This window comes from Rhinopithecus bieti, unplaced genomic scaffold (genome assembly GCF_001698545.2).
Source record: "Rhinopithecus bieti isolate Rb0 unplaced genomic scaffold, ASM169854v2 scaffold_11110, whole genome shotgun sequence".
NCBI lineage: Eukaryota > Metazoa > Chordata > Mammalia > Primates > Cercopithecidae > Rhinopithecus > Rhinopithecus bieti.
The window spans coordinates 371040-398846 of record NW_016806890.1 but is presented as its reverse complement, the minus strand read 5'-3'; the positions used below and the strand labels follow the sequence as shown (position 1 = coordinate 398846).

The 27807-nt window shown below is 39.0% G+C and overlaps 1 protein-coding gene across 13 annotated transcripts in view; it reads left to right on the top strand.

Annotated features, from left to right (window-relative positions):
- The window catches only part of CARMIL1 (capping protein regulator and myosin 1 linker 1), a 348526-nt gene that overhangs the window by 155853 nt on the left and 164866 nt on the right, over positions 1-27807 (top strand). For all 13 annotated transcript variants that reach the window (XM_017878500.1, XM_017878499.1, XM_017878501.1 and 10 more), the window contains 4 exons: positions 3601-3722; positions 15782-15879; positions 16223-16293; positions 16522-16595. In XM_017878500.1, coding sequence (XP_017733989.1) covers positions 3601-3722; positions 15782-15879; positions 16223-16293; positions 16522-16595 — 365 coding nt within the window. The remainder of the gene's footprint in view (positions 1-3600; positions 3723-15781; positions 15880-16222; positions 16294-16521; positions 16596-27807) is intronic.

Below are 27807 nucleotides of genomic sequence, written 5' to 3'. Positions count from 1 at the left end.
TAAACAAGTGCACCATTTGATTCTGTTGCATTCCAAAGGTTAAGAACCAGTGACCTGTGTAACCTCTGGTTCCTTGAAGTCTCTAGTTTTGATTTTCTTTTATATAACATCATAAGGATGGGAGTGTCTACCAGTGGCACTCAGAATCTAGCCTTGATTAGGAATTCTTTTGTAATGTTCTCTGGGATTTATTTTTTTCTCCTTGCTATTTTTTATTATCATTTAATTATAGTTCGTAAACTTGGATAAAATTCCTGAGACTTACCCACTGCATTGTGTGTAAGAGTGAGTGATTGCGCTATAGAGTTAGTGAAATGTGACTTTTACAATTGGTATTTTCCCCTTTCTTCAGAAATGTGGGAAACCTTTATCTTATTTTACAAGTCTCTATGCCACATTATTTTCTGGTGCTCAAATTCTATTGCCTTCATGGTATTTAAGTTGAGGCCAGCAGTTATATAGTTTTGTAGTTATACAATTTTTGAACCCTTTTTTTGTACAACTGAATAGTTGCTATGATTTTTTTTTAATTATAGGGTTAATTGTTTGCTATGTCACAGAATGATGTTGATAAGCCACCCACCACCCATGGGTATTTCTTTTTTTCTCTCTCTCTCTCTTTTTTTTTAGATGGAGTCTTGCTCTGTTGCCCAGGCAGGAGTGCAGTGGCGCGATCTCAGCTCACTGCAAACTCCGCCTCCTGGGTTCACGCCGTTCTTCTCCTCAGCCTCTGAGTAGCTGGGACGACGGGCACCAGCTGCCACACCCGGCTAATTTTTTGTATTTTTGGTAGGGACGGGGTTTCACCGTGTTAGCCAGGATGGTATCGATCTCCTGACCTCATGATCCACCCGCTTCGGCCTCCCAAAGTGCTGGGATTACAGGTGTGAGCCACCACGCCAGGCCTACCCATGGGTATTTCTGATAGAGGAGGGAAAAACAACTCACAGGTCTGTTAGCTGGGGATTAGTAAAACGTGCTGCCCTTAAAGTTTAATCAGGTTGTTCGACCTTAAAAAAGGCAGTAGAGTGGGGTGGGAAATTTGAATCATACATAAGTTACTATGGCTTATGTCTCTGATTATTATTTTAAATGTATATTAGATATCATGGGTTATATACTGCTAGGTGTTTAGAAAATGTGTTTCAAACATTCTGTTCCTCCCCAGCTGAAGTGGGAGGGAAAAGAGTATTTGATAGGAAATTTTTTTTTCTTTTTTTGATGAGGTGACTTATTGTGTTGGTTTCACCTCCATCACTTTGTTGCAGTCTTTACATTATGCACAGGTGGTGACATCTTACACAGGGTTCTGTGAGTGCTTGCTTGTAAGGTTGAATTGAAGGCCTCATTTCTTCCTCCACCTGTCACCTTTTTTTCTTCTCTGTCATTCTATTCAAGCCTGTGCAGTTAAAGATGATTAGGTGTTAAGATTAAGTGGAATTAGAATAAGCTAATTACTAATTACTCGCACCCAAACTGTGAACTGAATAGATGCGCTAGATGTGAAGGATGTAAAAGTACCCCTGTAGTGAAAAATATAATTACCCATGGTGGGAAGATTGGGGGTGGGGTGCAGAGCATAGACACAATGGCAAATCAAAAGTGTCTGGCTTTTAAAAACATGCCTATGCACAGATAATGTGCATATGAAAATTATGAGCCTAATTGCACTAAGTAGATTTAGTCTTACTTAAAACATCTTATAGACTACTGGGTTGTTTAGTCTCCAGGTACAATAATGCTTGGTGCCTTTTGCAAGAGGAATATCTCTTGAACCAGTTTTTAGAAGACAAATGGAGCCTTTGCCTAGAGAATTTTAAAGGCTTTGCCTTTCATTTCTTGAGGAAGGTGCTGAAAAATAGGAATTTTAATTTTTTTTACATTCAACTAACTAGCACAGAAGCGGTGTTTATTAAATACTTATTGACAGATTCTTCTGGAGGTATTTATGAAAAAGTGACATCTTAAACATTTACATTATTTATTTCCTTTGATCTCATCATTTTGACATACCTTGCATTACTTTTCCTTTTAACATGCATATGTTGAAATACTTACATTATTATTATTTTCAGTTTGGGCTAATTTTAGGAAAATCTAAGGCAAAATCTAAAAACTGCATTGCACATTATAAACAGTGTTCTCCATCATATTTTTGTATAGATAAAGTAAGAACAGGAAGTAAATGTATGAGGATATTTTGATGAAGTGATAATCTAAGAGGATTGAATTTTATGGGAATTTTTTGTGGGGTGGGAAGATGGGGTTTTGCTATGTTGCCTGGACTGGTCTTGAACTCCTAGGGTCAAGCGATTCTCCTGCCTCAGCCCCCTGAGTTTCTGGGATTACAGGCATGCGCCACCACACCCAGTTTACATGAATGTTTTTGAGATTAAATAAAATGGCATCTTTTTTTAAGTGGCTGAAGTTCTTCTTATTTGTAATGTGTACATCTTCAACTTCTTGCCCCTTTTGTGACCTGCCCTCCTTTTCACAAGTTAATTTATACTTATTTAGAGGACTAGCTGTCTGAGTCTCAACATTTTTTGACATGTATTTTGGACATCTCCAGCAATTAATTATAGGAATGAGTTTAGCCTGACACTAAACCTAACACCAAACATTTTATTAATGTGTTACCTTAATATTCCAAGTATCCTCTCTTCTTTTTTTTTTTTTTAAGATAGGGTCTTGCTCTGTCATCAGGCTGGAGGACAGTGGCACGATCTCAGCTCACTGCAACCTCCATCTCCTGGGTTCAAGTGATTCTCATGCCTCAGCCTCCTGAGTAGCTGGGATTACAGGCACGCACACCCAGCTAATTTTTTTTTTTTTTTTTTTTTTTAAGTAGAGACAGGGTTTCACCATGTTGGCCAGGATGGTCTCGATCTCTTGACCTTGTGATCCGCCTGCCTCGGCCTCCCAAAGTGCTGGGATTATAGGTGTGAGCTCACGACCGCACCCTGCCGATCGAAACTTTTAAAAGCATTTCTCTTTTGCTCCCAAGAGCAAAAGGTTTTAACATTTTATTTAAGCATATTATAAGGTTTCTTGTTTTTAAAATGTGTGTGTGTGTGTGTTTTAAAGGTAGCTTTTAGATTGCCCATGGGTACTCACAGAAAGATATAGCCCTACTTATACTGCATAGCAGGGATATAAAAACTTGGTAATACTGCAGCTCAGGGCAAAATCTTGGTAAAAGGAGAGTCATGTTTGAATGTGGGAATTCAGTCTCTATCATATGGGAGTCTATTTGAATCTGCCAGCTTGGCCCTTGGAAACACTTGCTTCGGTTTCTAGATGTTTCTGACAATACTTACACCCGCTACCCAAACACTTCTTTGAGTCTTAAATTAAGTGCGTCATTTTAAGGGAGTGCTTCTTGAAAAGCTAATACTGTGATTCTTTTGTAGTTCATGAGCGTGATGGTTGGGTGTTCACGCACGTATGTGAGAGGTGCTGCCCTCGAACCTTGTTAAAAAACAGCTAATATTATATTATTATATATCTGTGTGAATATGTGGTTTACAATATTGAAAATAATTTAAAACGGAAGGAACTGGACTCATTCTTAAGAAGTGTCCCACCCGGTTCTTGCAGATGGTTGTGGAAACTGAGAAGTGCAACATCTCCATGAAGATGGCGTCGCCTGAGGACGTGAGTGAGGTGCTGGCTCACATAGGCACCTGCCTGAGGAAGATATTTCCTGGCCTCTCTCCAGTGTGAGTTTCCCTGGGCAGGGTGAGGAGAGCAAGTAACCTGTTCTTCCTCAAAACGGCAAATACAACAATGCTTTCTTTTTACCCCTTCACTTAGTTCCTTTCTCAGACTTTCTCCTCCTCTTAAACATTAAATATCAAAACCCTTACTCAAAACCCTTGTGTTTTGGTCTGAGGATTTCTACAGGACTGTGTCTTATTCTTCAAAGAGCTTGAGTGATGAAGGGATTTGGCAATCCTTTAACTTCACATAAGACTAAAACAGTAACCTTTTAATATAACGCCAGATTTACACGAGTGTGAATTTTACTCACAGCTTATTACCAGAGTGCCAGGGGCTGCATACTTTGTATAGTGGCACCAAGTATAATGTGGATGAAGAGAGAGAGGGCTTTATTTTCTTTGCTTTTTTATTTTCAGTAACAAGAAACCTAAAAAAGTTGAATGTAAAAATCCCTTTTTTTCATTGTCCTCTTAGTGTTCTGAAATACCCATTAGGCATATTAGTAAATTTTGTTCATCCATGCCCTCATATTTTTTGTTAAGCTTTTAAAGTCAGGATTATGGGCTTGGATACCTGAGTTTGTAGTTGGGGGGTGTGTGGGTTGCTGGGATGCAGGAATTAGATTGACTGAGGTGAAAGGCAGAGAGATGCTTATGTCTGAAAGCTCCCTAAAATAATAGTTATAGTCAAAATACCCTCCTGAAAGAAGAACAGGATACACAGATGGCAGAGAATTTCCTTCCCATTGCTCTCCCAGAAGGCAGAAATGTATACAGGGAAGGGCTGGAGGCCCCTTGTAGGCATGTGTAGCATGGTAACTGTGTTCCTTGCATGGTGGAGATGGGAGGGGAATTTTGGGAACAGTTGCCCTTCATAGAACATGCTCCTCCTGCAATGCCTTGCCTGCAAGTTGAGGGACAAAGAAGCAGGAAAACCTAAACTTTTAGTCATTTGAACCTTATGGATGAGTAAAAGTGGCTCAGTGGGGACAGACACTCCCTTTCAAGCTCTTTGGCCTTAAGAGGCCTGCTCAGTTCCCTTCACAGCCCTTCCCAGGCCTCTCTCTCTTCCCCACGTGGTGGGAGGTGAACGCACCAGAATGGAAGGCTGGCCCTGTGCTTGCTGGTTGTTCACCTTGGACTCCTTCCTTCCTGAAGCTTAAGTCTTGTGGTTCTCTGATTATCAGGGTAGCTGGTTGCTGGGGGAGCTAAGTGTACCTAGCCTCCATTTCAGTGGAGTGGAGAGGGTGAGCTGGGACTGCCCTCTGACTCCTGCTTGGCTAGAATTTCAGGTATGAGGTGTCTTCAAGGCAAGCTCTCCTGGTCTCTAATCACACACGGGCAGTTCTGGAGAAGAAGTGTGGGCAGCAGTGGGTGGTAGGATGAGGTAAGAAGTGAATCCATGGTGGCAATGGGAATTGCCAAGAAGCAAAACTTTCTTAGGAATGGTTTCGACATCATCCTTAAAGCCAACAGAGAACTAGCTAGGGTAATCATGAGTTAACAATAGCTACAACCCATTTTCCTTAAACTACATTTCAGTAATGCGACTTTGTACATGTGTTTCTTTATAATGTGCTTGCTTTCCTTCTAAATTAACACTGATGAAATAAAAAAAATTATTAAGCACCACCTTACTTGGCAAGAGCTTATAATACCCTGGACTTTAAAGATACTTCAGAGCAATATTTAGAATCTCTATTTTCTTTAAAAGGCAGCCTTATTAGTTTAGTATTGTAGGATTTTCAGAGAAATTAACCATTTTTATTTTTAGTTTGGATTCTTCCATTTTTTTTTTCTTCCCAGAGAACATTGAGTAAGAATAGTGTTTTCACTTATAGCTTCCATTTAACTTCTTGTTAAAATCTTCAGGCAAATATTAAACAAGTATTAATCACCTCTGTTTCTAGGAAGAAAGTTCCCATGTGTATGTTGATTTCTAAATCTATGACCTCTGCTGTACCCAGGTCTTCATCCCCACTTACCAACTGCCTGTTAGGCGTCTCCACAAGGCACCTCACACTCACTATGTCCCACGCTGGACTCCTCACTTCCCCCCTAAAAATTGCTTGTATTCTGTATTTCTATCTCAATTAATGGCATTGTCATTCACATAGTCTCACAAGTTAAAAGCTGAGCCATGTTCATCTCTTGGTCCTTACTGTCATATTCGATTGGTTGCTAAGCTTTTAAACATATTATCTTAATATCTCATGGTCTGGTTCCTTCTCCTCGTTTTCATTTCCACTGCCATAGTCACTTTCTCCCTTGCATCTTTCTAGTTAGTCTCCCTGCTTCTGTTCTTCTCTTGCAAGTGATCCTTCATACTGTCATCAGAGTTATCTTTTTATAATTCAAACAGTATCTGTTCTTTGCCTAAGCTCTCAAATGGCCGGCTTTCCTGATAAAATGTAAATTGTATAGCCTGACACAGAATACCACTGTTTTCCTCTTCCTGAACACAATCAGGCTCTCTCATATATATTTTCAGTACCATTATCATAACTCTAATCCTGACAAATTCCAAAAGATTTAACTCAGGTATCTTCTCATCTGTAGAGTGTCTTTATTCATGTTTCCAAAGAACTTTGGATCATTTCCTGCACTAGGACACATCACACTGTGTTGTAAATGCTTGTTCATACACTTAAATATTCCATGAGTATTATTGAGTTTCTACTATATGCTAGGCATAGTGCTAAGTGTTGAGGTCCAGCAGTGAACATGGTCCCTGCCCACATGGAACTTACATTTTAACTTGGGGAAACAAACACTCCAAAGAGGGAAATACATAAATCAAGTAACAGTACCTTTGAGTAAGTGCTATGAGAGTAATAGATGGGACTAATATAAAGAATAAACTTCTGTCTCCAAAGGCCTCCCTGTGGCCATGATAACTTCAACAGACCTAGTGGAAGAGAAGGTGCCTGCCCTATAAAAGGAGGGCAAAGAATATTATCTTCCCAGGGCTTTTGTTCATGCTATTTCTCCTGCCTAGAAAGGGGTTGGTATCTCTGAGGAACTGAAAGATATCCACTTTGGCTGGGGCATAATGAAGAACAAAGTTGGGAAGGAGTGAGGAATGATGCAAGAGGGGGCTAGCACCAGCTTTGGTGATATAGATGGAGTTGATGTAGAGCCTTGTGGGAAAGAGGTTGGGATTCAAGAGTATTTTCCTTGGAAGCCACTGTAACATTTTAGGGGTGGGAGATGAATCTTTAGATAGTTTATGAAGATCTTTTGTTGTTTGTTTGTTTTCTGCTAAAGAGAATAGACTGGTGGCAGGGCAAGAGTAGAAGTAGAAAGCTAATTTGGACATTTGTAGTAATCTAGGCAAGAGATGACTGTGGCCAGGAGAAAGGTAGCAGCATTAGGGATTCAGATAGAGAGAGTAGATGTAAGCTTTATTTTAGATGCAGGAGTTGCTGATGGATTAGGTAAGTGTGGGTAAGGGCAGTGAGGGAAGAAAGAGAAGAAAAACAAGGATGGCTTCTCAGATTCTGGTTTAATAACTGGGTGACCAATATGACAGCGAGACAGAGAAGGCCTGGGGTAGGTGGGGACAAGTTTTTTCTAGGGGGTGGGATCGGTAGCCATTCTGTTTTAGGTATGTAGAATTTGAGATCTGTTTGTGTAGGACCTACAAGACCTCCATAGACCTCTCCTCCAAGCTCCATCTAGATGAGGCTATAAGGTAGGCAAATATGTGAGGTTGGGGCTTGGAGGAGAGGTCTGGAGATGGAGCAAAGGTGAGTGCCATGAGTACAAGATGGTCTTCACTGCATGGCTGTTGATTACGTCACTTGGAGAAAGATGTGCAGATGAGGCATACTTGGAATGAGCTCAACACTTAGAGATCAGGTAAACTAGCAAGAGCCACAAATGGAGTTGGGTAAGGACTGGCTGTCAAGGTAGGAGGAAGACCAGTGAAAAACCAGGGCCTGGGAAGGAGTGGTGGCTCTGCAGAATGATGCTGGGGCTGAACAAACTGCAGGCAGAGAGGTGTCCAGTGGGTTGGTGACATGGATAACACAGGCACCTTGATGAGAGCAGGTCTAGGGGTCTGGTTGGGAGAGGCAGACTGCTGTGGTTGAGGGATGAACTCAGAAGTGAGAAAGGGGATGTGGCATGTATGGACAACTTCATAGAGAAGATCAGCTATCAAGGGGAACTGACAAATTGGATGTAGCTAGTGCACTCTGAGGGATTACAGGGGATTTCTGTTTGTGTTTAAAATGGGAGATAAAAGCATATGCTTAAACCATATGGCTGTAATGAGGGGAATGATCAGTAGAAAGAGAGATTTGTTGCTGGAGACTGCCCTAATAAATAAATCAGCAATATCCTTGAGAAAGTGAGAGGCATGGTACAAAACACACCTTTTTTTCCTTCTAGGCTGGGAGCTGCTTAAACAAAGACCATGTTTTTATTAATCTTAAATCCCTAGTTCTTGGCATATAGTAGGTACTGACTGAGGTTTTGGATGAGCACATACACTTCACACTTACTCCGTGCCCAGTACCTTGTTGGATGATGTACCACGGGACATAGAGAAGTCAGAAGACAGTGGCCTTGCCTTCAAACCATGAACTCATTAGCTGAGGTAACCTGAAGCAGATGAGACAGGAGATGATTGGGTGTAAGTGGGAGATGAATGAGCACAGGCTGACTTTGCAAAGGAGATTTACCGCAAATGGGTGGAGAGAAATCAGAGGAGAGAGTGGGGGAAAGGAAGGCAATTCACATGAAGAGACCAGTCGGAGAGAAGGTGCAGATTATAATTTGGAAAATACCTTGGCAGAGAATTAAATTACCTAAATGTATTTGATTGGCATTCCTCTTTCCTACCCGACACACACAATTAGCTTGTCATCATAAGCCTAATATTTTGTGGTTTCTATGTTATACCTTTACTCTTGAAGTTCCTTAGATTGCATTACATGATTTTGGCAGGAGAAACATATAATTTTATTGGTTTTGGTTGTTGTGACTAGAGAGGGTGGAGAAATGGGTAACCGTATCTTTTCTCCTACATTCCCAGTATGCCTTAAGTCCAAGCTATCAGTCAGGGCAATATTTGCTTTATATAAATAATACACAATAGAACATGCAAAACAAAATATATTTCCAGTAATGTCATATATTACACTCATGATAAACTGGAGAATATGAAACTATATTTAGAATCCTTAGACCTTATATGACTCGTTTGTCCCATCAAATTTGTTTTCTGAGCCTGTCATGGGGACCCTCATCTCCTTCCTTGCTTAGGGCACTTCTGGTGGTGATTGATGAACAGAAAAGGGCCTCATGAGGAGGTATTAGGAACTAGGTGAATCAGGGGGAGTTAGAGCCCAGAAGATTCTCAGTTTGGGTAATCAGTTATTGAATAGTCTACGAATGACTCTGTATAAATGAACTTATAACTCCAAAGATCTGAATTTCTGATTTTACCCATATATAATTCTGAAAATAACATCCATCATCCAAATCAAATGCATGAAAATATACAGCCTGGGCAACATAGTGAGATCTCATTTCTACTAAGAAATTTTAAGAACTAACTGGGTGTGGTGGTACATGCCTATAGTTCCAACTAATGGGAGGATCACTTGAGCCCAGGAGTTTGAACTTGCAGTGAGCTGTGCTCACACCACTACACTCCAGCCTGGGTGACAGAGTAAGATCTTATCTCAAAACACACACACACATATATGTGTGTGTGTGTGTGTGTGTGTGTGTGTGTGTGTGTCTATGTATATGTAATCAGCTCTTATAGTCAAGAGAATGCAGGTTGGAAAAAAATGAAGGATTTAAATTAAAATTTGTAGTATTTACATGTCATATTTTCTCCCCATCTCCTGTCTCCAAATATGTGTTAGGATGTTTCTCTCTCCCTCTCTCCTTCCTTTCTAAGATGACATTTTCTCCTCATTAAATATGGAAAGTTTAATTCAAAATATAGAGAACATGTAAAGTATAAAGAAGAAAATTTAAGTTAAATTTAAAAATCACCCCAACTCAAATCACTGTTATCGTGTGTTTTGTTAACATTCCAATCTTTGCTATAGATTGTCCTTGGAGGCCTCACCTCTCAGACAGTGACAGCCCTACGGGTTGAACTAGGGAAGGGGTTAGAGCCTCAGTGTTGTCATCTGTTTTCTCAGGGTTGTCTGTGATGGCAGTTCTCTTCAGGAAGTTGTTCTGTGTTACAGCCTTCAGCTTTTCTACTGTCAAGAACCTTGACTGTTCTCCAAAACAAAGCTAGATTTTTTTTTTTAGTATTAAATGATATTGTTAATACAGGTATGAAGTATGAAAATGTGAGGTTATTATGGAGAAAGCTGATGAAATAGAAGTTTCTATATAAACAAGAGAAAGGTGGTTGCTGTGTTTTGGTAGTCTCTTCACTTTGCAAAGCAGTAGGTAGCCTTTTGTTATGGTGTGGCTTGCAGCATTAAAGCATGTGCCATTCTGGAGACAGTTGCCATGTTGCATAGGCTGAGCATTGGAATTGAATTTTAAATCAATTAGTGTAAGTACATTAAAATATAATTTTTTGTGTCAATAGTTTATCATGAGATTTGCATGGAGAGTTGTGTTTGTTATCTAGTTTGCTATTTCTTGCTGCCACATATAACTATTTTCTGAGTCTTATGCAAATCAAATGCATATAGTGCAAATGCTGAATCAGCGCTAGTGCTGCCTGCTTGTGAGAGACATGTCTTGCTTATGTTTTGTTTTGGGATTTTGGTTTACCTTTTGTGGTGCTTATTTGGACAACAAATCCTCTGTCTTTCTGTCTGTGTAACACTCTGTGTGTGTGTATGTGTGTGTGAGCTGGTGCCCGGTAACAAATACAGTGTTGGGGCTCCTTGCTCTCATTTAACTACAGGCAGAAAACAACTTCTGTAGAGTGGATTCTCCTCTCACTCATTATTTGTATGTACAGTGTCAGCATAGATAAGAAATTGTTCCCACCTTCTGGAAATTTAGTTTTTACAACTTTATCTCTTACGGAAATGAATAAACTTGTTTCATGAGACTCCTTTAGCTCCTGAAATCTCAGTTAAAAAAGAAAAATGAGAACTGTAAAGAAGCGGAGCTACTTGAAAAGGCCCTGCCGGACATGTTGGCAGGTTGGTTCGCACAGATGTCTGCCCTAGCTGCTGCCTCCCTTAGTCTCTGATTGATTTCCCCTTAACCCTGAGTGTGAATGTCCACTGTTGTTTTTCGAGTAAAACTGAGGCTCTGGTTTCCAAATCTACCATCAAGATTAATTTATTTCTTTTGGTAATTGTAGACTGACAGCTTCCTGTTTTTAATCCCACCAGCTTCTGGTCAAAGATTTTTGCCATATTTTCTTCCTGTGTTTGAGTAGCTAAACCACGTATGTATCATCAAAAGAGCATGATCTGCAGTTTTATGGAGACAAAGCAAGAATTTTAAAAGAGAAATGTGATCCTAGATGAGGTCAGACAGAAGTCCAGCTTTCTGTGTCCAAGGTTTACCTAATTGAGTTGAATAATGGCTGAATCTACTTCTGACAAACTTGCTGTTTTTTTGCATAACATCTGCTTCATTGTCTTGATGTAGACAGAATATAATGCCATTAAAATGTCAGATGATGGTTTTGAACCAAGATGAACCATTCCAGATTGCCAGATTCTGTAATATTGCTTTAATTATAATGTCTTCTCAAACATGGTTACCCCAAGTTATTAAAATAATGCTTCTTAATCACAGGTTCCTTTGGGTAAAATAGACAAAAATCTTGCTACACGTGTAGATCTTGTGCATTTACACGGAATTTGAAGAAATTAATGACATCTGACATGAATTAGGTAAACAGGCATACCTTAGAGATACCACGGGTTTGGTTCCAGACCATTGCAGTAAAATGAGTCAAGAACTTTTTGGTTTCTCAGTGCATATAAAAGTTGTGTTTACTAAAGTATGCAATAGCATTATGTCTAGAAGAATATATATACCTTAAAAATACTTTGTTGCTAAAAAATGCTAGCAGTCACCCGAGCCTTCAGTGAATTGTAATGTTTTTGCTGGAAAAGGTTTTGCTTGTGTCCATGCTGATAGCTGCTGTGACTATCAGGGTGGTGGTTGCTAACGGTTGGGGTGGCTGTGGCAATTTCTTTTTTCTTTTCTTTTCTTTTTTTTTTTTTTTGAGACGGAGTTATCCTCTCGTTGCTCAGGCTAGAGTGCAATGGCACGATCTCGGCTCAGTGCAACCTCTGCCTCCTGGGTTCAAGCTGTTCTCCGGCCTCAGCCTCCCAAGTAGCTGGGATTACAGCTTGTCCTTTGAAGCTTTGAAGCCTGAGATTGACTTCTCCCTAGCTAAGAAAGTCCTGGATGACATCTTCTTCCAATAGGAGGCTCTTTCATCTACATTGAAAATCAATTGTTTAGTGTAGCCATCTTCGCCAATGATCTTAGCTGTATCTTCTGGATAACTTATTTCAGCTTCTCAGCACTTGCTGCTTCATCTTGTACTTTTATGTTATGGAGACAACTTATTTCCTTAAACCTCATGAACCAACCTTTGGTAGCTTCCAACTTCAGCTTCCTCCCCTCTCTCAGCCTTCACAGAACTGAAGAGAGTTAAAGCCTTGTTCTGGATTAGGCTTTGGCATAGGGAATGTTTCATTCCAGACCACTAAAACTTTCTGCATCTCGGTAATAAAGCTGTTTCACTTTCTCATCATTCACATGTTCATGGAAGTAGCGCTTTTAACTTTTAACTTCCTTAAATAACTTTTCCTTTGCATTTGCAATTTTGCTAATTTTTTGTCACAAAAGGCCTAACTTTCAGCCTGTCTTGGCTTTCCATGTGCCTTTCTCACTAAGCTTAATTGTTTCTAGCTTTTGATTTGAAGTGAAGAGATGTGCGACTCTTCCTTTCACTTGAACACTTAGAGGCCACTGCAGGGTTATTAATTGGCCTAAATTTCAATATTGTGTCTCAAGTAATAGGGGGGCTTGGTGAAAGGGAGAGAGAGAGGAATGGTTGTCAGTGGAGCAGTGAGATCACACACAGTTTTAAGTAGCTAAGTTTGCTGTCTTGTATGGGTGTGATTCATGGTCCCCCAAAATAGTTGCAATAGTAACATCAAGGATCACTGATCACATCACCAAAACGGATATAATAATAACGAAAATGTTCGAGATATTGCGAGAATTACCAGAATGTGGCACAGAGACAGGAAGTGAGCACATGCTGTTGGAAAAATGGCGCTGACAGATTCGCTTAATGCAAGGTTGCCACAAAGCTTCAACTGGCAAAAAATGCAATACCCGTGAGGCACTCACAATACCTGTGAGTATAATACAATAAAATGAGGTATGTCGGAACCTGATTATGCCTTACTCATAAAATGTACAAAGAAGTAGGAGGAATATTTTCCATGCTGACAGAATGTGTGTACTTAAATGATTTGATACGTATCTGAGGTTTTCTCCAGGAGTAGAACCCAACCAGGCAACCTCTCAGGCCCTAGCATATTTTATCTGGAATCCATCCATTCAATCAGAAAATGTAAATAACTGGGAATATTTTCTTCCAGTCTCAAGAAGAGCTCTTTCAATCACAAGGTGATTGAAATTCATAAGAATGACTGAGAGCATTGTATGTAGCAGAGTGCCTTAAAATCATTAAAGATGAAACTATATTCAGTATGAGTTAATAGATTTATTTCACCACCTCTCACCCATGTCCTGTCATGGTTCTGGGTGACTGACACCCTGACACTGTTCCTCACAGCTCATGGCCCCTTCACCTCTACCCTACTTCCACTTGCTTTTGTGGCCACATGACCTTGTCATCTCCTGGAACAGCTTATTCCATGGTGAAAAAGCAGTTTAGCCCTCTGCGTCTGACTACAGCCTTTCACTTCCTCTCCCCTGGAAGTACCAGTATTTGGACTTTTTCAAGGCCTCCAGACTGGGGATGGCTTGGCTTTCTCTTCTTCTGCCACCCCTGTCCTGCCTTCCTGTCCGTTCTTAACTGCTCAGCCCACAACATCCATGACTTCACCTAGTCCTTATCAATATCCTCTGCTCCTTCTTTCCCCCACTGTTTTTCGGACACACACACCTGGAAATCCTGTATCCTGCAGCAAGCCAGCTGCCTACCTCTCCATATACGTTTGGGCTGCTGAGGGCCGCAGGAGAAAATCCCATAGCTATTTAGCCCTGAACCACCAAGAATCCATGACCTTCACTCTCAGCTGGACTCTTAACAGTCCTGGAAAGTTCTGTTTTATTTCTCAAGCTATGTTTTCTATTTCTCAATTTTGTAGAAAATTGAGAGCAAATACCTACACAGGCAGATATTTGTTCACAGTGCCCATCTAATCATCATGTACTCCTCTGTTTACAGTCTGCCATGGCTCCTCATTGCCCTGAGAATAAAATCTAAATCCTTTTATTTGACCTGTGAGGCTCACCATGGCCTGGGATTTTGCTTGGCTCCCCAGATTCTTCTTTTACTCCTCTCCTTATTACACATCATTTGCCAACTATTTTGAACTAGATTGAGTTTCTGATAAGCATGGGCTTTCTCATCTTTGGGGGTGTGCTGTTCCTTTATCTGAAACACTTTCCTGGACCCTTGCTCACACCTCCTCTTGCCATGCTTCACCTGATTGTCTCTTTTTGCCCTCTTATGGGTCTTAGCAGAGATATATCTTATACCAAAGAACATTTCCAACTCCCTACGTCCCACCCCTTCTCCTCACCAGGGAATAAGCTAAGTGCCCCTTCTTTGCCCGCGCTTCCACCCTGAACTTTCCTTGTGTTAGTTCTCTTCCACTAGTGCCTGGTTATTCGTCTGTTTCTCACAATAGACTGCTAGCTTTGCGAGGGCAGGGGCAGCATCTGTGTTTAATCATGGTTGTATGCCTAGTACCTGGTTTTGGGTCTTGGCACTCTGTAGATCTTTCATAAAAAATTTTTGAGTGAATTAATGAATTTATAAACTATTCATTAAGCGATTACTCTGTGATAACTAACGACGGTATCAGTTAACATATATTGACATTACCACACACCAGGGATTCTTCTTTTTCTTTTTTTTCTTTGAGAGTGTCCCTCTGTCACCTAGGCTGGAGTGCAGTGGTGCAATCTAACTGCAGCCTCTACCTCCCATGCTCAAGCAGTCCTCCCACCTCAGCCTCCTGAGCGGCTGGGACACAGGCACATACTACCACACCTGGCTAATTATTGTAGTTTTTGTATAGATGGTGTTTCGCCATGTTGCCCAGGCTGGCCTTGAATTCCTGGGCTCAAGTAATCACCTGCCTTGGCCCCCTGAAGTGCTGGGATTACAGGCTCAGCCCTGGGGGTGTTATTCTAATAACTTTATAGGTACTATTATTATTTTTTTCTCACAATAACTCTATGGGATAGCATCTCAGCAACTGACAAATTCAGAAATGTATCAGTTCCTGAATAAGGAAACTTTGGGATGGTTGGCTGTACTTTTAACCACTACTCTGACTTGTCTCTGCATGTGTGGGTAAGAACTTTGTTAGGTTCTGAGGAGGAGGATGGGGGTTGGGAGGAGCTGCACATGTTCTCTGCCCCAGAAGAATCAGGGCCCAGGGGAAGAGATAGCAAAAGGAATAACTATTCCAGTATGACTTGATCAGTTTCTTGATGGACATCTGTGCAAGGCACTATGGAAGGACAGAAGAGATTTTTACTTTAATTAATTGAAAATTAGTAATTTATGTTTGGTATACATGTAATCTAGTAATTCATTAAGTGGAACACACTTTTCAAACTATTCTAACAAAATCTAACGTTATAAAACTATCACATGGAGACTATATTGCTAAATACCTTTCATCTACAAAGGAAAGTTATAGGGATTTATTGTTATGTTTTCTAGATTTCCAGCTCTCTAGTGCTGAAAAAATAAAATTATATTTACTGAAATTGAAGTGACACTCATCTTTGTTTAAAAAAAAGGAATGTGACAAAATTTATTTCTATGTGCAGTTGAAAAATGTGGTTTGTGAAATGTGTTGTTGTTGATCTTACAGGAGAATCATGAAAAAAGTCTCCATGGAGCCGCCTGAGCGCCTGGCTAGTCTCCAGGCTCTGTGGGACAGCCAGACCGTGGCTGAGCAGGGCCCCTGTGGTGAGCATGCATTTTAAAACTGAAATGTGAATAGCTGGATGGATATCCCCCTGCCAGGAAGTTAAGTCTATTCCTAGTGTGCTACTGTAAAGGTGCAATTAGTTTCAAGGTGTAATTAGCAGCGCACAGACTTTAGATTGGTGGACAAAAGTCCTATATTTAAGCTGTATTGCATCCTGCTATGTACTTACTATAGAACAGGGAGGAGAATCTTTGCTGTTTTCCCCCCTAAAAAGGAAAAGGATAATCAGTATTGTCAACATCGGCCATATTTAAGCTTTAAAATTTTAATTTAAAAATCGTTTTGCCAAAGACCTGTCAGTGTTTTTGTTGTATGTTTCAGGTGGATTTTCTCAGATGTATGCCTGTGTTTGTGACTGGCTTGGATTTTCTTACAGGGAAGAAGTACAATGGGTAAGAATGTCTGTGTACATGTGTGTGAGCACACACACTCCTGGAAAATATGGTAATATTTGGCTGGCTTATTTTTCTTTTTTTCCCTTCATTTATTTTTCACTTAAAATCTTCATTTCTCAGATTACATAAAAACCTGACATTGTCATTGTCTAATTCTCACTGTCTCTCTTGCTTCCCTGGTCATCTGCATGGACTGATTACATGACTGAATTATATTTCAAATAGGATGTGGATACAATTTATCTTACCCAAGACACCAGGGAATTGAATTTACAAGATTTTAGTCATCTTGACCACAGGTAAGCTCGCTCGCTCCCTTCCTTCCTTCCTTCCTTCCTTCCTTCCTTCCTTCCTTCCTTCCTTCCTTCCTTCCTCTCTCCTCTCTCCTCTCTCCTCTCTCCTCTCTCCTCTCTCTTCTTTTCCTTTCCTTTCCTTTTTTCTTTCTCCTTTCCTTTCCTTTCCTTTTCCTTTTCCTTTTCCTTTTCCTTTTTCCTTTCCTGCAGTTCTCTGTTGGCACTTAGGGCTGTGCATTATCCCCAAAGAATTGTTTTATAAGAGGAATCAGGACAATCTAAGAATCTCTAGATTTTTGCCTTTCAAGTTATAGTTTCAAATATGTTTATCACTGTGGATGACTTGTGGAGGTGCATGTGTGTATCCAAAATCCAGAGTTCATAGTTAGAAAATGTGCTGAATTTTACCATAAAAACAGTATAATTCTTAGGTTCTTATATCGGCCTACAAAAGTCTATCTATTCTACGCTGTCTATAAAATGTAGTATTATTTTACCTAATTGCTATTTAGAACATTTTTTCAAGGATGAACTTCCATACTGAAATTCTAAGATATGACTTTTAGTTCAGAGTTTCTTTATGAATTGGGCATTGGTAGGGTGTATATGTGTATGTTGGTGAAAATCAGTTTGCCAGTATCTGCCATGTGATAGTGATAATAAAGTCATGAAACCTGTTACAAGTTATTTGAGAAACTTTTAGGTTTAAGATCTTGACTTGAATATATTTAGGGCTATGGCTAGTGAGATTCAGGCCTCAGAGAAAAGCTTCATTTGCTCCCCATGTCTCTTAACAAGAGCAGACCTGGCAAGTTTATTTTGCTCTCTGACAGTCGAGCCCGGCCCTGTTCCAGAATGTCTGGGAATTTATCTTGGCCTATCGCAATCTCTTCAACCCTGTATATGCTGCTACCTATTGTAGGTAGGCAGAGGTCAGTCCCCTGCTTAATAAACTCCAACCCAATAAATCTTTTCCCTCTGATTGGAATTGAGAGAGAAATCTGGGATTCTAGCTATATCATTTGTGCCATTTGGACAACTGGAGTGTCACAGAGGATTGTTGTTGCCCATATGTCATCTCAGCACCAGCATCTTGCCCCCCAAAATACCGTTTTGAATTATTTTTCCACCTACCTGGCAGGAAATCCAGAATTGCAGTGTGGTTGGTCCCTGAAGAGCTCTAGCCAACTGAATCAGGCAGGGAAAAAGTATGCTAGCTGGATATACCTCGTCTTCACACAGCCTGGGTCTACGGAAGATGGTGAAACAGACTCAGCTGTGTCTGTAGTTGTGGCTGATGTGCCTCAAGCCTCCAGTTCTCAGGCAATGTTTTTTTTTTTCCTGCTTAGAGCAGTTCTCCTTCTTCCTATAAGTGAGGCAACTTTATGCTTTCAAATTTAGGCAAGATGTTTCCTGTGTAGCTCATAAAAAAGTGAACTGAGAAAGAAAAGGGAAAATATTTTCTTCGTAAGTATTTTCCAATAAAACAAGAAAATTGCATGTAGAATAAGATAGAACTTCACAGTCATCCAGTGTTTGGTCTCAGCGTTTTGGTTCCAGCGTTTTGGTCCCTTTACAAATCTTAAAATGATTGATCTTTGCTTTTTGTGGGTCAAAACATTGATATTTACAATATTATAAATTAAAACTAAAATTTGAAATATTTATTAATTAAAAAAAATGACACTAATAAACCAAACCATTACGTGCTAACATAGTACCATAGTACCATGGTACCATTTTATGAAAAGTAAATGTATTTTCCAAAACAAAATAAATCAGCAAGAAGAGTGGCATTGGTTTATCTTTTGCAGATCTTTTAATGTTTGACTTAATAGAAGACAACTGGATACTCATATCTACTTCAGCATTCACAAAATTGTGGTACGTTGTTTTGACTGAAGTATAAAAAGAAAATCCAGCCTTAAAGATGTGTAGTTAGAAAAGGGAGTATTTTTAATAGCCTTGTCACATAGTTGTGGCTATTCTTCCTTGGTACTTCACCACAGCTCAGTAAGTGGTAGTTTCTTAAAGATAAGTTGCAATGTAGAATCAGAACCATATCAATGAACTGTTTTTTATTTTTTTACATTAAAGTCTGTTTGGTCTATCTTATCCTTCCACTGGGTCTACCCATACATAATTTTGTAGCATTGTACATTGGTAACTTAGAAAATATTGGTTCATCGAGTTATACATAGTTTTCAAGTATTTTCCTCTTGTACAATAACAAAAGAAAAAAGAAAGACATTTGATAACTATCATCACTGATCTTATAAAACTTTTTAAAAATACTTCAGAGCTGTTGAGCTCATAGTAGCAGATGAAAGTTTTCCAAAATTTAAATTTTGCTTGAAAGATACAATTTTACTATTGGGGAAAAACAAAACAAAACAAAACAAAAAAAACATAGTATCAGGTGAAGTGATATCTTGAAGTGACCAGATTACTTCTTACATTTTAGAGGGAATGTCTACCAAATCCCAAATCTAAATAACTGTATGTTGTCATTTTTTTTGTGATGGCCCACTGAAAAAAAGGAGCTAGTTCTGCTTAAAAATGCAACTATCACACAAACACTTTACATTGAGACAGTGCTCACTTTGATATATAGAGGAACATCTCATTTTGAACATACTTCTCATTTTGTTACACAGGATATTAAAACGTTTGTACTTAAGAGCTAAAATTTAATAAAATGAGTAGTGTTTACTGCTTCACTGAGGACATTCTAAAATGAAATCGACGTTTGTTTAAAAAACTAGGAGCTTGTGCCAGTGAAGACGCCCACCTTGGCTTGTGCTCAGGTGCTAGCAGTTTTCCTCACCTTTGCTTTTGTACCTTCCACGCAAAAGTCAACACAGTGAAAGGATAAGTTTGTTTTAGTGTTGTTATGAAAACGATTTTGAACCTGTGAACCTCCTGAATGAATCTCAGGGTCTCCAAGGGTCCATCCTTGGAGAACATCTGGCCCATGGGAGTGAAGACACTGTAGGGCAGCTGGAGGTGTTTTTTTTTTTTTTTTTTGACTTACTTTATTATGCCATAATGGTTTTTATACCATTGGTAGGTATGTATAGGGTCAGTGCTAAACTTTTCAGCTAATCCATGTTTAATTTGGTTTCATCCAGCAACTAACCCACCATGTTTAATTAATCTGTAGGCAAAGGGAAACTATATTTAAATAAGCCACTAAATACAGTTACCTGAAATATGTAGCATGAGAAATTTGTCAAACCTTTTAGAAAAATTATTTACTAATTCCTTAGTTGGAGAATTTTCATTTCATCAGTAAAAACTGCATTAGTGGGGTAGACCCAAATAATCTACTTTTCTTGCTTACTTAAGGGGCTAGAAGGACATTTGTCGTTATTGAGACTCTAGTGGAGGATTTGGAAAACTTTTTTTTTTTTTTGGTCAAGGACCAGATAATAAATATTTTAGACTTTATGAGCCAGACAGTTGCTGTTGCAATTATAGAATTCCACTGTGGTAGCTTAAAAACAGACCTAGACAATATATGAATGAGTATTTCTGTGTTCCAAAAGAACTGTATTTGCACAAATAGGTGTCATGAGCTGTAGTTTGCTGATACCTGCTCTAGATCAGCTGCCTCTAATGTGAAATGTATGTATCTAGAGAAGAATCCAAGTTGGGGTACAAAAAAGTAGTGGAACTTTATATTTATTATTGACTCATTTTAACATTTCTCCTTGTTTTATAGTATGTGTGTAAATATTACTATTGTAGTCTTTGGAATGCAATAACTAAATATTAAAAAACAAGATGGTACTCAAATTTTTTTTTTTACTGTTTTTTACTAGTTTTACTATGAAAATTAGAGCCAGGTTATATATAAAGAGACTGCTCTCAGTCCTTTTAGATGGGCTGTGATAGTTTTTCGCTAATTCAATTACAATACATTTTATTAGCTGAATCTTTCGATGTAGTGGAAACTTGAACATGCTAATTCATGAAGGCATCAGTCTGCACTTAAATGGCATAGTTGTAGGATTCATTGTGGCATAAGTTGATGTGATGTGTGTGGGTTATTCTCTTAACCTCTACTGGTATTTTTCTTGTTGAGGTGTGAGTTACAGAGAAGAGGAATTAGAAAATTCGGAGGTATCAGAGAAGACATCAAATGGGCTATGTGTTGAGCTGGAGTTTGTTAGCAAAAATGGGGAGACATTCTCGTATGTATACATTAATTTTCCCACTATGACAATTAGTTCCTATATTCCCTTTTTGAGCATATTTGAACATATGTCCCCTATTTGAACGTAATTCAGATACAATCATGCAACCATGTTTGCCACTTATATTTATTAAAATTAGTTTCTGCATGCATTTGTATGTCAAGATCTGTGAACTTCATATTACAACTAGAGTTCCTTGTAGAAAGCTGTACTCGCTTCATAGAGTCAATAAAAAAACTCTTCTGACTGGCCATCATCCAAAGCTTTATTTTTTCATTCCACTTTTTCTTGCCATTATATTTAGTCTTCATACTTAGAAACATCCATTTGTAACAGTCCTTAAAACCATCAGTGCTTCTGGAATGGAAATTCACTGAGGGCTAGGCTGTGTCTGTCTTGCTCATGCTCTGTGATGTGATACTCTACAGTCAAGCCATTGTCCCAGAATAAAGGATTTTTAAGGGACAGTGAGTGATCTGCTTTAGTGGAGCACATCAGAATCCTGCGAGGTAGGATTATTTCTAGAAAGCCTGTCAGATTACTCAAATATTGTTTACTACCCTGCTCAGGTCGGCAGTTATAGCTTTAATGACATTCTTAACCCCATTTTGCTTGAAGCCATGGCTAAATTCTATCTGGATTCTTATACAGTTGCATTTGTTTCTTTTAGTTTACTCATCCAGGTCACTATTTTCTTCTGCCTGGAGGTTTGTAACTACCATTTTCCCAGGACCAGTTCAGATTCAAAGCCGGGGATTTGAGTCATGGGAGAGGCACTGATGTTAATGTCACAGGTCTGAGAGGATGAAACATGGCTTTGGCACCTTGCTCATCTGAAGCACAGAGATGGAGGAAGCAACATTCTGTCTGTGTGGGACCCCATCACCACACGTGAGACATGGTTTTAGAAGGTCCAGGTGTGGTGACAGGGCAGTGCCTTGGTCATTGTTCTGTCACCAAGAGCCCCTACTACTGTCCTCACCCCTCTGATTTGCCTAGGATCTGCTCTTCTTCAGACATAGGCCCAGTGTTAGGACACTGTGCCCCTTATATCATGTGATCTGTAGCCACAGGAACTGAAGGATGGAGAGGCATGTGCATCGTCCTGTCCTGGGGATGCTTTATCAGTCATCCAGCTTGCTGTTCTCTTTTCAATGTGGACTTGGCTTCCTGTTTCTATATATCTTGCTACTTGACTAAAACCTATTAGATCTATCTAGGTGCTTCATGGTAATTTGTAAGCAATTTGAATGTTGTGATAATGTTTTCTTATTTATTTACTATGGTTCTATCAGAACTGAATCTAGGACCAGTCCCTCTGTTGTTGCTGAATAAGCATTCAGGAATAAGGATGACAGTGATCATGCTAGATCTAGCCAGTTAATCTCTGGAGAACCGTAATTAGGAAGTACTTGGAAAAATGCCCACTCCAGTTGTTATTTATAAAATGTCCAGTTGGCATCTTATTTAAGTATATTCTTTCCGTTTGTTCTGTTTTAGGTTATCAGTAGGGCAAAAAAAGCATAGATTGAAAATTTGTTGTAAATTTCTCATGGGATTTCTCAAAGGTCTGTGAGCTGACATGTGAAAAAATTTAATTACACTGTGATTTGGAGTGGTAGGAAATTATGAAGGTAGAGGTACTGGTGCCAAGAAGAAGAAAATATATAGCTATAACTACATTGATTTCTCATGTTCCTGAAAGATATTATGTTCCTGAAAGATATTAAAGAGGAGCTAATCTCATGAATTCTTTGAAGACTCAATGACATGCATCATTGAGCTTCAACTTGGCTGACAAGAGTCCAGGCAGCAGATTCATGCTTTTTTGTGTTGTCATATTTCTTACTGATCAAGGTGACATTCTTGAGTGTGATACTATCAGGAAAGAGTTCTGAGTGTGGATTATGTTTGGCAAGGTTGTCCTGAGGACACTGCTGTCATTCTTTTCCTAATCAAAGATCCTTTTTTTTTTTTTTTAATTCCTTGTCTCATTTATAAAAGCATTGCTGTTTGGAGAGTGGAATCAGGTGTGAACACCATTGGCTTCTGTTTCCAGTCCTGAATTTCTTGAAATAGTTCTGTAGGACAATAGTCCTCAACCTGGGTGAGATGAACTCTAAGGAGCGAATAAGATGATGAGATGTTGGGGATGGGACGCTAATAGTAGAACTTGATTTTGTCTAATTTTCTTATTCATTTTATTTATGCACGTGTGTATGTTTTATACTGAGCTTAATATATTAGTGCTGCAGTACATGTGTATGATTTATAGATTAACACATTTTTTAGAGGGGGGAATATTCAAAATTCTTTGCTGTTGGGGATGAATGATCAAAAAATGTAGCGACCACTCATTTAGACCTCTAGGAATGTCCTCATCTGGGAACTGTTTTAGGTATTTACATCCTTCCCGGAGTTGATGAGTGGTTCCACTAATGATTTAATAATATACAAGACATAAGTTAGGATAGCAGGAAGGAATAACTCGTTTGTGACATTCTTAACTTTTTAAAACTCTCCAACTCCCATTTTCAAAATAGATGGAATGGAGAAAAGTCTAAATTATTCCCAGAAAGGCTATCAAATGAATATGTCAGGAAATGATAGTGCTAGGCTCTGAGTTTTTCCACGAGAGTGCATAATCTATTGTGTGCATGCATGGAGCATGAAGAGTGGCAAGGCTGTGCATTCTTGCATTAAAACACCTCCTTTGAGCCTTTAAATGTTTATAAGATTTATCACTCCTGTGGTAGGTGGATATATAAGAATAATCATGGTGTTGTTCATTGAATTACTGCTCTCTTTGTGCTTTTCTCGCGTTGCAGGTTGTGGGACTTGCTAGATGTCCTTCACATCCATCAGTTATTTTTGTTCTTTAACACTTTCCTGGTATATTTAACACTGTCTTTACACAGTGTTTTTGAAATTTCAGAGAGATGACAGGCAGGGGAAAGGGAGTAAGGAGGGAAATTTGTACTGATAATAATAACTAGGAAAATTAAATTCTTATAAAGTCATACAGATCAGAAAGATGGGATCAAACTAGGTAATCTAGGTTTAATGGGTTATCTAGAATGTAGAGTAGTAAAGAATTTGGCAAGAGATCTAGACTCAATCCCTTGCCAACTTCTTTGTTTTTGCATTTTACCTTTTATTATAAATTAGCCCCCACATATTAGCAGTTTATTTTTGATGTTCAGAAAAAAGGGGATGGTACAATTGTCACTTCAGAATACATCTTAATACTCTGCTAAAAATACAAAAAATTAGTCAGGCATGGTGGCACATGCCTGTAATCCCAGCTACTTGGGAGGCTGAGGCAGGAGAATTGCTTGAATTGGGAGGCAGAGGTTGCGGTGAGCCGAGATCCACCACTGCACTCCATCCTGGGTGACAGAGCGAGACTCCGTCTCAAAAACAAAACAAAACAAAACAAAACAAAACTTTAAAATCAGAAACCAAATGATTGGTTAATTGTGATGGAAGGGGTTTTCAATCCTTTGATCTGAAAACCTGTGGATATACCATCCTGGTTTCCTCTGTAGAGTATGAAGACTTTTTTGATGGTACGGAAGGCAAGTTAGTCATTAGTGAGATGACTGCACAGTGGTTAAGACACGGGATCATGAGTCACACTGGCTGCTTTTGAATCCTGGCTCTGCCTCAGCTAGCCTTGTAACTGTGCATACATCAAACTTCCCTGTGCCTTTGGAGTGTTCATCTGAAAATGGGGTTAATAATTATACCTCTCTTCTGGGGTAATTATGAAGACTATATGGATAAATATATTTAAAGCACTTTGTATTAGTACATAAAATGTTCAAATAAATGCTTGCTATTTTATGTCTTTAAAAGGTCTTCCTTTTAAAAAATGAACAATTATCTAAAGTGACAAGTTTTCTTAATTGAAAAAAAATAAAGTTAGTGAATCCCTATGTTACAGAAAATTTTGGATTTCCTGAGACTAGTTCATGGTTTTTTTTCTGTGATGCTCTTACTTTATCAGTTTTATGATGGCTTTTTCTTCTGGAAAGGTATGAGAAAAACTTGATTCTTTTGAGTTTTAAGGGGAGGTTTCTATTATTCTGAAGTGTCAACTGACATGAGAAATAGGGATCCCACTTTTTCTTTTTTTTTTTCTTTAAAGACAGGGTCTTGTATCACCCAGCCTTGACCTCCTGGGCTCAGTTGATCCTCCCACTTCATCCTTAGTAGCTTGAGACTACAGTCATGCACCACTATGCTTGGCTAATTTTTATATTTTTAATTTTTTACATTTGATTTGTGATTTATTTGTAAAGACGGGGTTTCACAATGTTGCCCAGGCTGGTCTTGAACTCCTGGGCAAAAGCTATCCACTTGCCTCAGCTTCTCAAGGTGCTGGGATTACAGGTGTGAGTCACCACACCTGACCTGGATCCCAACATTTTTTACACTCCCTAACAAGTCATTAGACTAATAACAAAACCAAAAAAAACTCTATGTATAATAAATTTACAACAGGAAAAAGTTAGTGAATATTAACTGTCTCATCTCTCTTCAGTGTCATGTAAGAAATGACTGTGTGACGTGGCTCTAAAAGATGTTAATACTGGATCCTTCTCCTCAGGGTTTGTAGTCTTAAGATGTTTTTGCTACCATTTTAAGGAAATGATAGAAGTAATGTCTGGAAATGTACAGGAGAATGCTATGTTGCCATGTTTCCAGGACTCATGAGAGGGTTCCCTCGACTGTTATCACTCCTTTTAAGGCTGACTTTACTTTTCACATCAAAGGTTCCATCATAATTAGGAGTTTCTTAGGATATCAAAGCAAAACACAGTGGGGAATGTACAATGAATATCATGGACTGGTGATGGTAAAAAGTTGTTACCACTTCCAACTAAGAGAAATCAGTTAATATGACAATGGCTGATGTTTGGAAACCTTTCCTCTTAAGTCAGTTAATTGCATCAGCACTTACTGAAAACACGAGGAAGGATCTGTCCTGCCATAAACTCCACCAGGGAAAATCAGGTAGTCCTTTGCAGTGAGTTGGTATCAGCACAGCAGTAGGGAGGCCCATGCAAATGTCAGATTAAATATTTATTCATGATCTGTTTATGTGCTCACTTATTACTATGTCATAAGAAAGCCATCCAGGAAGATAAACTCTCAGAAATGAGATTAGTTACATACTGTCTTGTGTATTTTGTATTTTCTATTAAAATGAGACCTCATCAGAGTCTTGATTATTACTGGCTCCGTAATTTTTTTATTGTATGCAAACTTGTTTGTCCCATGCAGGCCTGAGTCTCCCTGATCCTTGGTCTTCATGTTTGTTCTGGCTGTCATGGTGACTTGATGCCCAGAGAGTAGTGAATTCTAGGGGTCCTGAATGTCTCTCTAGACTAGACCTTGCCTCTTATATAAAGCGTTTGCTGAAGTACTTCCTGGGCACTTGGTCTTACACTGTAAGCTCCTCATTCTCAGCATATTGTGGCCAGGCTAAGAGGTATTAAGTATCTAAGAAGTTGAGGTTTTACGTGTTGGTATGTGTAGCTATAATGTATTAACTTTTGTTTCTATTTCGTATTCTAATGTATGAACATTCCATAATTTATCCATTCTGCTGAATGTTTGTCAGACATTTTGGTTAGTGTATTGTCTGTTATCTGTAATGCTGCTAAGGCCATCCTTGTACTTGTCCCCTTAGCGAAAAGTATGCAGATATATACTAGGATGGAAATCTTTGTAAATTTAACTACTATGTCCACCATTTAACGCAAGAAATAGGCTACTGCCTCTCCTTAAAAGACTTACATATATCAATTTTCAATCACGGTTTCCTCCTTCTCCACCTGCCCTACCCAGTTATAATAATGGTTCTAGTAATCTTTGTGTTCCTTTATAGTTTTATCACAAAAGTATGCCTATTTTGATTGGCATTGCATTACTTACATCTATAAATCAATTTGGAAACAATTACTATTTTGCCTTGGTCCTTGTTCTAGCCTCTGAACCCACCTTCTGCCTTAGACTCCTATATCTCTGATACATCATGTCTGCATTGTGGAGACTGTCACCTTGCTTCTGATACCTCCCACCGATGTTGCAGAAATTAACTTTCTGAAACATTTCTGTTCAAAAGTTTTCTATGACTGCCTTGCATGCATGCAGTCATGCCTCCTAACTGTAGCTTTCAAGCCTCATTTCTAGGTGCTAAGTGTTCTGGTTATCTATTGCTATGTAACAAAGCCCCTCAAACTTAATGGCCACAGCAAGAACAGTCAGGAGTCACAATGAAGCGTTCCTCATTCACGTGTTTGGTGCTGGATGCTGGCTGTCTGCTGCAAGGCAGCGCTGCGTTCCATGGGTCAGCTTGCCATGAGAGAGAGCTGGGTAGGAGCTGTATTATTACCTCTTCTAATCCAGCCTTGACAGTCCTGTAGTTTGAAGGACATCTGTGTTGTTCTTAGTTTCTGGTAATTATGAACATAGCTCTTAAAAGTAAATAATTGTCTACATTTTTATGTGAACATAAATTTTGATTTTCCTTGGGTAATTTCCTAGAAATGGGATTGCTGGATCAGATGTCAAATATCTGTTAAACCTAAATAAGATGCTGTCAAACTGTTTTCTCCACTGAGTGTATCATTTTGCATCCTCATCGGCCACGTTTGAGAGTTCCAGTTGCTCTGGGTCCTTATTAGCAATTGGTATTGTCAGGTTTTTTTAAAAACTTTTTTTTCTCTTTTTTAAACCATGCATCTCTTTTGGTTTTCCTTAATGCATTTTCTAATGGCTAAAAACTGTGAGCATCCATTCATGTGCTTATTTGCTATACATATATCTTATTTAGTGAAGTGTCTGTTTAGATCTTTTGCCGTTTAAAAAAGCTGAGGTGATTGTTTTTTATTTTTGATAGTTCTTTATACATTTTGGATGCAATTCTTTTTTCAGAAATGGGATTTGTAAGTATTTTCTGTCAGCGTGTGGCTTATCTTTTTCTTCTTTTAACATCTTTTGTAGAGCAG